Below are 11,886 nucleotides of genomic sequence, written 5' to 3' on the forward strand. Positions count from 1 at the left end.
TGAAAAGGAGAACAGCTCGGAAGAAAGAGAAGTTTATTTGTATAGCGCTTTTAACAACAGACATCGTCACAAAGCAGCTTAACAGAATTTGAATGACTTAAAACATGAGCTAATTTTATCCCTAATCTATCCCCAATGAGCAAGCCTGTGGCGACGGTGGCAAGGAAAAACTCACTCAGACGACATGAGGAAGAAACCTCGAGAGGAACCAGACTCAAAAGGGAACCCATCCTCATTTGGGCAACAACAGGCAACATGACTATAACATTAACAGTTTTAACATGAAGACAGTTTCGTTGATGTTATAAACTTTTCAGTTGATGGAAACTTGAGTGCAAAACTGTTCATGACAACTGCAGTCCTAAAGTTAGCAAGTCAACTGTAGTCCCCAGCCATAAAAGCATTACTGTAAGAGTCCAGAGCGTCCTCCAGGTGTGACTTTCAACTGTCCATATGGGGCCGTCCATATGGACAGTTGAAACAGCTCAAAAGGAAAAAGAGAGAACAGCTCGAAAGAAAGAGAACAACTCAAAAGAAAAAAAAAAAGAGAGAACAGCTTGAAAAAACAGCTCGAAAGAAAGAATGAAAAGAACAACAAACACATGGCCTCCATGCCCAGATTCCATACAAACTGCATATTGTTAAAGTTGCCACAATTTCCCAATCCCAGCTAAAAGCTTCAAAGTAGAGTAATCCTGGCAGAAAGCAAAGGAGAAGAAAAGGCCTAATTCTAGCCGAGTCTAGGGACAAGAAGCCGTCCTGTTGCGGTCAGGCTTTAAAAGAGAGACATGTTGTACCTGTCTAGGCGTGACAGACACCACAGAGAGGTAGAGAGAGGGAAGAGGTCATGGGAATTTATGGCTAACTGGGATTTAAAAAGGAGAGTCGTCTAAATCTGACAGTGTGAAACGAGATCCACTCTGTCGCGACACTTGATCTTGATTTGTATTCTGTCAAAGCCAATACAATACAATGGAGCACTTGCATGTGATGTCACAGCTGATCCAGATTGTGACAGACGCCATCTTGTCGGTCAAACGCCATTTTCCGCCTTCTACTTCTGATTCTACCTTTTCTTCTGGAAAACCCTACTATATACAATTCTACTACAACGGCTGTGGCTACAAGCTCTCCCTACCTGTGCACGTTTTTTATCTTTTTTGTGTGTATTTTTGCGTGTTGTTCGTCTGTACCGGACTTCAATATCCACTACAACCGTATGGACTTACTGGACATTGGTTTCCAGCAGAAAATGATGGTTTGTAGCGATTTCCATCGCATGCACAACATTCCGGACGAGATAGCGAGACCAGCGGGGTCTCCGTGGATTGTTATCGGAAGCAAAGCGAAGGAGGCGGCGTCGGGAGCGGAAGCAAAAGCGAGGCTGCAGAGCCGGCCTGTTGACTAAGCTCAGAAAACAGCCACTCAAATCTCCACTGCTAAGCCTCTACCTCTCCAACGCCAGATCCATGGTAAACAAGACGGACGATTTGGAATTACAGCTGGAATTACCCTATTCTATTATCGGCTGGTCAGTGCTATACTCAATACTTAAGTGACTTACCCGTCCAATGAGGATTAGTTTCTTGTTTACAAGATGCCGCGGCCGACAAATCCTGAATTTCTGTAAAGATAACTGTCCAGAGATTTATAAGCACGCAGTGCTTCACCACTGAACAGCGAGGGAAAGTTAATGAGGTAATTATACACGTCTGGGTATTCCGCTGGCAGTTCAATATCCACTGACACGGTCGTGAAAACTACGTCCGGTAAGCCATAAGGGTCACCAATCTGTAGATCGTTTATTTTAGACACATATCTAGTTATCTGTTCATTAGAAAAATGAGCCGTGTAGTCCGTCGGTTGAAATTGATCCATTTTGTACACGAGTGCAATAGTATTCAGCTGTTTTTTACCGACAAGATGGCGGCTGTGTACTTTCCGGTCACATGACTGCAAGATCTCTATACAATACAATACAAAACAAAGTGTGACACTGAAAGCAGGGAGGGACCATCAGAGTAAAAATGATGTGTTCATTTTATACAGTACCAGTCAAAAGTTTGGACACATCTAATTCAATGGGGGTTTTTTTCTTCATTTTTGTCAATTAAGACATTTCATGTCAAAGTAATGACAGACAGACAGACAGACAGACAGACAGACATCGCCGCTCTTTACTTAGTTGAGCGGTTCTTGACATATGGATTACTACAGTTGTGGTGTAGAATAGGGCCGTTTACTGTATTTTTATCATTTACTTCTTGATCTCAAAACACATTAAGAAGGCAAGAAACTCGTCCACTAATTAACTTTTGACGAGGCATACCTGTTAATAGAAAAAGTTTTGATGTCTGCAGTATTGTTCTACAATGTAGAAAATAGTCAAACTACAGAAAATCCTACGAATTAGTAGGTGTCCCCAAACTTTTGACTCTGTACTGTCAGTCTATAAAAAGTACAGACATTTCATAATGATTATTTATTTGCTTATTGTAACTGCATTTAGTTAGTTAGTTAATTGCATATACTAGTAAATTTGTACTGCACGTGCAGCCAATCAAAGGGCATGTAAATGTGTTAACTGTGTAAAACAGATTTTTTTTATTATTATTTATTTATACATTTTTAAAAATCCTGTCAGAATTATTTCTGGTTAGCATATTTTGGCGAGCTGAACAGTTTTAGGACCATTTATAATTTTTTTTTAAATCCTGTCAATTATTTCTGGTTAGCATATTTTAGCTAGCTGAACAATTTTAGGACTATTTATAAATTTTTTAAAATCCTGTCAGAATTATTTCTGGTTAGCATATTTTAGCTAGCTGAACAGTTTTAGGACTATTTATAAATTTTTAAAAATCCTGTCAGAATTATTTCTGGTTAGCATATTTTAGCTAGCCGAACAGTTTTAGGACTATTTATAAATTTTTTAAAATCCTGTCAGAATTATTTCTGGTTAGCATATTTTAGCTAGCCGAACAGTTTTAGGACTATTTATAAATTTTTAAAAATCCTGTCAGAATTATTTCTGGTTAGCATATTTTAGCTAGCCGAACAGTTTAGGACTATTTATAAATTTTTAAAAATCCTGTCAGAATTATTTCTGGCTAGCTGAACAATTTTAGGACTATTTAAAATTTTTAAAAATCCTGTCAGAATTATTTCTGGTTAGCATATTTTAGCTAGCTGAACAGTTTTAGGACTATTTATAAATTTTTTAAAATCCTGTCAGAATTATTTCTGGCTAGCTGAACAATTTTAGGAATATTTAAAAAAAAAATTTTAATTCTGTCAGAATTATTTCTGATTAGAATATTTGGCTAGCTAAGTAGTTTTAGCAGTAAAGAATGTAAACAACTATATCACTTACAAGTCTTGTCAAAAATGTGTCCGTTTAGCTTTTACGAGTTAGCTGGCTGGTGTTAGCAGTAGAGATAACACTGATAATATTTATTCAAATCCAATTCTGGATAATGTTTCATGAGTGAAAGTTATTTAACAACAAGCACAACAACATGGATGAAAACCAGCGTAATGAAGGGGTTGAGAAGAACCTCTGCTAACTGTAGAGCCCACGGTGAACGAAAAAAAAAAAAAAAAACGCAGCATAGCCAAACCTCAAGGTTTAGTGTTGTACTGAATCTTCAGAACCATGACTTTGCCTTAAACATAATCTAGATTAGTCGCTAACTAACCGGCTAACTTTTACCTGCAACAACCAACCTTGTTTTACACACCGACAAGTGGAAAACTAAAATGTGACACGCCTGGATTGAGTGATTTAGGATTAAATTCAAATTATTCTGAAGTGCACACAATGCGTGAACCGATAAAACATTTAGCTGTAGATTATTAGATCCTGTTTAAGAAAATAACTAGGAATCTGGATGTTCGATTGATTTGGCCCGGACACAAATGCAACAATTCACAGCACATGACTTCTCACTCGACTCCACACAGCAGGAGCTTTCGTTTCCGTTCAAGTCGCAATAAACTGAGCAGCGATCTTTATGAGCCTCCATGATAACTACTAATAAATTAATAAGAAGTTTTTTATCTCTGTTGACAACCACACCTTTACCATCATGGCTGCACCACCCTAATCTTAAAGTGCATATCGCAGGTAAATTCAGGAACAAGATCAATGCAATTCTCCTATTTTATATTAAACTTTGGTCAAATATCTGTCACATTTTGCATTTTGTGCAATTTTTTTTTACCTTGCGCAATACCAGAAAAATTCAGTTGAAATCAAGCCATTTAAGGCGAATTGGTCCGCCTCTGGAAAAATTTGGCACTTGGATTTCCCGGGAAACACTGATTTTCGTGACTTTGCGTGCGGGACGCCTCATTCTGAATCCTACGTCAGCGCTGGTTTGTTTATGAGAAAACGACCTGGTGGTTTTCTGCAAATTTCTTCAACGTCATCACGTAATAATTAAAATGGTTAACAGATGTATCGTAGGATGTATCGTAGGTAGCAACACCAATCTTGATGGGATTAGTACTCATCGTTTCCCACATTGCGCTCAGATGACAATTCCATATATTTCAATGCAAAATCGCTAGCCGCTAAACTTGGTCTACACAGGCTGTGCACTGAAACCGTGCAAGCTCGCGCAGCCTGCTGGCGCTTCTGCAGGGGACATAACGAATCTGGCTCCAGGCTCCCTTGGGATTTTTCCATCTAACTACAGCCCCAAAAAATACCATTGGCCATACTGAGCCTAGCTACATTGCTAACAGGAGTGACAGCGCGTCTGACTGCGTCTGACTGACTGGGAGGTCGCGCAAAGCTCAGAGAGGTACGGAGCAGCTCGTCTCAATTCAGATAAGAGCATATTTCATTATGGAAATACAGTAGACTGTTCCTTTAAAACATAAGGGTTCTAATAACTATACCTGCTTTTTGATCAGCTTTGTTAACCGCTGTCAGTAAGTGCAGGTTGATTTGGATGTAGGTGCTGGAAAAGTGTTTATTAAATAAGAAACAAACAGGCATATAGTCCAAAACGGGAGGCTGAATCAATAACGATAAACAGGCAAAAGGGTCGAGCGAAGCACAAACGGACGAAACTGGGCAGGACAAGATCGGAAACCAAAACACAGAAACGAGAGCCGATAACCAGGAAGACGATACAATAACGATGGCACGGTAATGGTGATAAGCGATGCAATACTTCACACCGTGTAGGTGTGTGCAGCGTCCTTTTATGCACGTGCTGATTGCGCTTAATCCACGACGGCAGGTGCCTGTTGTTAGAGGTGCATGCTGTTCAGACCGCGTGTGAGTGAAAGTCCGTTGCGCACCAATGCACGCGGGGTGTGACAACCACTTTCCTTTCACTGAATTAGTAAATACATCATAATAAGTTTATGGTCAGGACAAGTGAAAAATCTTGCTGCTTGTTTGACTGAACAAGTGGATTAAAAAGTTTAAAAGTAGACCTCCTTTCAGATTTTTCAAGTGTAGGTCATAAAAAGAATTTTCCCTGACACCCAATTATTTTTGCTTAGTGGACCGAAAGCTACTGAATTCGAATCGCAGACTTCCAATTTTATTCGGGTTTTTTTTTTTTTTTTTTTAAATGGAACAGTTAATGAATTAATCTCCACGTGGCCCTAAATTCTCCGCTATTTTTTCCTGCTTCACCATGACCCAATTCAAGATACTACGTCATGCATGACGTGGTGGGCTTTGCCCGTTCACGCAAGGCATTGTGGGATACAAATTTGAAACAGGAGAGAAAAATGGAGGACGCGAGTGTGCGAATGAAATGTGAAAGAGCGACTACGGTAACGGAAAGCGAGAAGAAAAGGCGTTATGTTATACACAAAGGAAATGAAACACAGGACCAAACTAATAAATTTCGGCGGTCAGCGAGCACGTCGGTGTGATCAGCTGTTCGTTTACCGACAGAATGATGGAACTGTCAGTGCACGCTCAAAGATGTAGACGGCAGTAATGCAACACTGTGGATGCCAGGTGCCATAAAACCCAAAAGAAGAAGGTAAACCTGCGCATGCGCACACACACGGACTTCCTCTGTCTGCTTGACTGCGCAAAGCGAGCGATTTTCATGCACATTATTTGCTTTAATCCCCTCAAATTAAATAACTTCCCAGCCACAGAACGGCCTGATCTTTTGAGATGTTATAGAAATAAACTTTTATCACAGTGACCAGATTTCAGAGGGAACTAAATTTCACCGATTTTAGGAAATCGAAAGGCCGTCTCGCTTTAATGTCGAGCCCTGTATTAGGTTACGGGAAAACCTCTCTAGACGGCCAAACTCGCCGATGTCGGAGTTAGTATTTCTAGCAGTATTTTATTTATTTATTGATTGATTGAGTCAGCTGGGATAGGCTCCAGCTTGCCTGCGACCCTGTAGAACAGGATAAGTGGCTACAGATAATGGATGTGAAGGATAATGATTCAGACACCCAAACATGTAAATGTGACTCCTATATAAAAACTAATGGCTGGGGTTTTTTTTATGCGTCAATTCGACGCAGTCATTTATTTTTGGGGGGCGTATTTCCATTTCTAATCCACGTCAAAACCCTGACTTCACGTTGTACTGCGTTTGGTTGTGTGGGACCAAGACAATTTAATTTGTTTTATCCAGTATGAGTCCTGTAATGGGGAAACTTCTCTGATGCCGGATTCGAAATATAAAGTTTGGTGTTTTTCGTAAAACTGATTCAAGGGCGGGGCTCAGTTTGTGATGACACAAACTTTTAGCTCCGACATGGGTCGTGTTAGTGATTTTTAACAAAAATAAATTTGACTCTAATTTGTTTTTGTGTCATAATACAATCAAGACTCAGTTTTTCCCCTAAAATATCTTGTTCGTCAGGCTAGTTTGCTAACATTAAGCTAGCTTGTCGGGTATTATGGATGGCAGGAGAGTATGGTGGGCGTTAAAATTGCATGTTTTTTGCAATTTTATTTTATTATTATTTTTATTTATTTTATTAAGAGAAATAATGAAGGGCGGCACGGTGGTGTAGTGGTTAGCGCTGTCGCCTCACAGGAAGAAGGTCCGGGTTCGAGCCCCGTGGCCGGCGAGGGCCTTTCTGTGCGGAGTTTGCATGTTCTCCCCGTGTCCGCGTGGGTTTCCTCCGGGTGCTCCGGTTTCCCCCACAGTCCAAAGACATGCAGGTTAGGTTAACTGGTGACTCTAAATTGACCGTAGGTGTGAATGTGAGTGTGAATGGTTGTCCGTGTCTATGTGTCAGCCCTGTGATGACCTGGCGACTTGTCCAGGGTGTACCCCGCCTTTCGCCCGTAGTCAGCTGGGATAGGCTCCAGCTTGCCTGCGACCCTGTAGAACAGGATAAAGCGGCTAGAGATAATGAGATGAGAAGATGTAATATTCACAGTACCTCAGAAAAAAAAAAAAGTGCATCACAATGATCATATTATACCCTAAGATATTAGTTCTTGGAATTATGCAATATATGGATGCAAGACATTAAATCAATAGAGCATTTAATTTTAAAAAATAAATGAAAATACGCTTAATAGTTGCATCCTTTAGCAGGATGGCAGACCTCCAGGAATCCAGGAGATTGGACAACCTGATTTTAAAAAACATACCAGTAAAGAAAGGGGAGAAAAAAAAAAAAGGAGTAAACAAATTCCTCAGACTCAAGTCAAGATTTCCAAACTAAATTCCAGGACTTAAGTAAACATCTGATTAGACTGACCGGACAATAACCTCATGTTCCAACCTGAGTAAGGCAGGAGTCCATAAAAATAACCTAAAAACGGTATATGACGACATGGTGAAGCACCAGTAGGTGTTACTACGTTTGGAAACGTATGTGGAATTGTGATCGAATTGAGATGGAGACCACACACAGTTACAGCAGGACCTCGTGTTCATCTACAACTAATAAAGTAAAATCACCGAGACTGGATTCGAGTGCATAATCTTTATGATTTACCTCTGACGTGACGTGACAAACATGCATGTGTTGCGTTAAAACCTCAATAAATTTACACAAGCTTTTTAAAGTCATATTTTACCTTCTTTCCTGTGGAGCCAGTCTTGGACAAACAGGATCGGCCCAGGGACAGGTATCCACCGATTACTTCGATTTCTTCTACCGCCGGGTAGCGCTTTTTCAGTAGCGTGCCTAGGTGGGCATAAGGAGCCTCCGCAGAGGACGGTGACCCCTGTGGCACTGTAGCAGGCTCCTGGGTAGGCTCCGGGGCAGGAGGAGTGCTAGGCTGGGGCTCAGTCCTGCGCTTTGGGACAACTGTAAATGTGTTTCCTTTCCTCCTTTGCACCATAGGGCTGGGGAAAGGCGGCGAGGATTCCACCACTAGGTCATCAATGTTAGTAATGGGCAGTTTCTCGAGAGCCGGCTCGTGAATAAGGGGTGTTGTTGATTTTGTGAGCGAATCAGCCGCAGGGGGTGACAGGATGATAGTGGGCGAGCTGGGTTTTTCAGGATGTATCAGGTCAGTTTTGTCTGGCACCGGTGGTATGGGAATTTTTTCTGGAGATGGGGAAGCTGGACTGGGTGTTGGCACTGAAGGCTCCTCCGCGTGTGGGTAAGCAGGCGAGAGAACGGGGCTGGAGGGCGCAGTGTTGCCGGGGGCCGACGGGACCCCGTGCCGCTTGGGGATGACGGTGAAAGAGTTGCGGGACTGGAGGCGCAGGTTGGCGAGGGCACGAGCCTGGACGTCGCTGGCAGGCAACGTAGACAGATCCGGGCGCGGTGAAGGCCGGATCTCAAATCTGGTTGAAATAAGGGGCAACGTGGCGCTCGCCAAGGACTCGGCACGGGCACAGTGGCTCTCCGGAGAGCATGGCACCTTAGCTTTGGACACCTCATCGGTGCTGTCCCAGTCTCTCTCTCTCACAGGTTTGGACTGGCCCCTCTCTATCTCGTCTCTGCGGCCCCCTACGACCTCAAAGCGACGTCGGAAGGAAGACACCGACTGAGGGGATCCAGGGACAGGACTGCTGTCTTCAGAACTATTAGGAGACTCGTGATGTTTCCTTTCAGAAGACTGGAAGACTGACTGGCTGTAGGATGCTGGGATGCGAACAGGAGAGCCAGGTTGTGGGCACGGGGCACATTTTGGCACCACATCTGGATGATAGAACCTGGCTCGGGGACGCGACAGGACAGGACTCGTGTCCAGGTCTAGGAGGTTCTCTGAGCTCCGGGACTTCCCGTGCAACTTGCCGTATTTCCGGTCGAATTTCTGCAGCATGCGACTGACCGTGCCCTGCGCCTGCGCCAGGTCCGAGAGCTCGCTGCTCGCCCGACCCAGCGTGCTCAGGTTCTCCTCGCTTTTGCTCAGCGCCGTGTCGTAGATCACAACCTCCTTGGCGTGGATCTCGGTAACCGGACTACCCGTGCGCTCCAGCAGGTCACTCAGAGAGCTGTATCCGCTCACGGTGCCGTTCTGCTGCGTCCCGGAGGCGCGGAAGTAATCCGGGTCGGACTCGATGATGATGATGTTCTCGGCCCGGATGGTTCGTATCCCGGGCACAGAGCTGTACATTTCTAAAATGTGCTGCAGCGGGCGAGATGTGGTGTCGCGCTCCCGGCGCTTCTTGCGCTCCTTTTCCAGCTTGATAAACGGGTTCTCCTTGATGGGACCCAGGCTCTCCTGGAGCACGCCGTTGTCCGTTATTGTTTTCTCAGCTGCTCTGTCGCTGGGCTCTTTTGTTTTCTCCGGTGATGCGGCGGCCGCTGCGCTCCGCTTTCCCGCAGGAGTAATGGTGTAGGTCCGGTTAGAATGCGCTCCGGTAACCTCATCCTTACCGCTTCCCGTTAGCTCGCCATTAACCCGAGAAGACACCGAGTCGACACCTGGCCCAGACCCGCCGCCCTTCGCTTTCCTCCGCTCCAGCAGCTCTCGTTTCCAGGCCGGCATTCTCGAGCCCTCCTTGCCTGCCTCTTGGCGGAGGATATCCCCGGCCGACATGACGAGACGAGACGAGACGAGACGAGACTGAAACACCGACTCGGAGCAACCAGAAGCGTTCAGGAAGCGGTTATTCGCGCATCTTTCTCGTCCTTTTGCTCATTCTTCTCGCGTGATGCTGCCTGTACAGCGTTACCACGCCTCCTAGCTGTACCACGCCTCCTGTCTGTACAACCTAACCCTGCCTCCTGGCTCTACCACGCCTCCTGGCTGTACAATCTAATCCTGCCTCCTGCTTGTACCCCGCCTCCTGCACCTGTAATCACTAACGTCATTCTTTACTCTCCAAACCTGCCTCTCATTCGCTCTTGGCTTGAGCTTCTTTTATGGACACGCCCACTCGATATTAAATACGAGTTTGTTATCATAAATGTCATAATACAATTCTTTATGTAAAAGTAACTTTTCTAATTGTTTATTTCTCTCTCTCTCTTTTTATTTTATAAGTTTGGATATTTGATCCAGTCTAGAAGCAGGTGTTTGACATTTTCTTTTACACCACAAGAGGTTTAAAAAAAAATGGTGTGGTATTTTCCAGATCTGAGTCTTGTAATTATCCTTTGTTTGTTTGTTTGTTTGTTTGTTTGTTTGTTTCTGTGGTGTGTGTGTTGTAATATTTGCTTCAAGTTGGTACCAGTTTGGGATTTTTCCCATCTGCCTTGCCATCTTTGATATGTTTTGTGATATGAAAAGTCGTAAAAGGGTAATGAATGCCATAATAGGTTTTATTTCCTGATTTTTTGGCCAACTGATCAGCCATTTCATTTCCTTTAATAGCTACCCACATGAGCTGGAATAAAAAAAAAAACACCTTACCACCCATAAGATATCAGAAATCTAATAATTCTATGTCATTATCTTCCTTTTGAATTTTTTTCTAAGACAGACAAGGAATCAGACAATATCACACTCGCTCTTGGAGCTTCGAGACACGCCTATTCTTTTTTACACATCGCCCCGCCCACTTTATTCATCTCTTTCATTCTCTATTATAAATTCCAACGTCACATCCGCCCAGCCACACCCTCGTTTTATTTACAAACAAAATTAACCTTGAGGATAAAAGAAAACCCTAGGGTATTTATAGACCTACAGTATGTTTTAACAGAGTAAAGCTCAAAGAACCTGGGACTGATCAAAAATACTGACCTTTATAAATAAAATAGTCTAAACTCTTTGTAAATCAGAACATTTCATTTCATTTCATTTCATTGTCTTTCTAATGGAAACCAGCTGGGAGAAATAAACATGCCTCATGATCCAGTTGTAATCAGATTATTTAGCCTCAGGCGACATAAATACAGATAGGCTGTATCTATTAGGGACTGACTTATGATATAGCTGAATATGGAATACAATGGAAATAAGTATTTTCACTTTCTTGTGTCATCCATGTATTTTTAATGTATTTACAATTGTTTGTATGTATATACATTGAATTTACTAAATAAAATCAATCAGTACGTCTTTAGGGGCGTTTCTGACTATAAGAAATTATTTAAATAAGCTATATATTCTTTTAAACCTGACTCATGTCAATATATATATATAAATGAGAGAGACAGAGAGAGAGAGAGAGAGAGAGTCTATTCTAGGTTGTGGGTGTGGTGTAGTGGCTTTGTACAGCTGTGACTTTTACACAATGGGCTGTAGCACATACAACATGGCCATGAGCAGTCATAAATAACATCCAGCCAAAGTTCAGTTACAATAAAAAGTCAGAGTCCTTCTGTGTAATGATTATGTAATTCCAAACACAGGAAATTGTCCATTTAAAAATCTGTACCCTTGTAGTCTGTGTTTAATGTCAAAGTCTCAGGATTGTTCAAATCTGGAAACCATTTAAACTAAAAAAAAAAAAAAGCTGACATGATGTCTCATACAAATAGACACTGATGACATTAAATAAGTGTAAATATATATTAAAT

General features: G+C 42.5%; 1 protein-coding gene across 2 annotated transcripts in view; it reads right to left on the reverse strand.

The window, feature by feature from the left end:
- tprn (taperin) overlaps positions 1-10,102 on the reverse strand; it is a 74,812-nt gene extending 64,710 nt beyond the window's left edge. For both annotated transcript variants that reach the window (XM_060912276.1, XM_060912275.1), the window contains exon 1: positions 8,039-10,102. In XM_060912276.1, coding sequence (XP_060768259.1) covers positions 8,039-9,958 — 1,920 coding nt within the window. In that variant the 5' untranslated portion in view covers positions 9,959-10,102. The remainder of the gene's footprint in view (positions 1-8,038) is intronic.
- Positions 10,103-11,886: the final 1,784 nt, after the last annotated feature.

This window comes from Neoarius graeffei, chromosome 28 (assembly GCF_027579695.1).
Source record: "Neoarius graeffei isolate fNeoGra1 chromosome 28, fNeoGra1.pri, whole genome shotgun sequence".
NCBI lineage: Eukaryota > Metazoa > Chordata > Actinopteri > Siluriformes > Ariidae > Neoarius > Neoarius graeffei.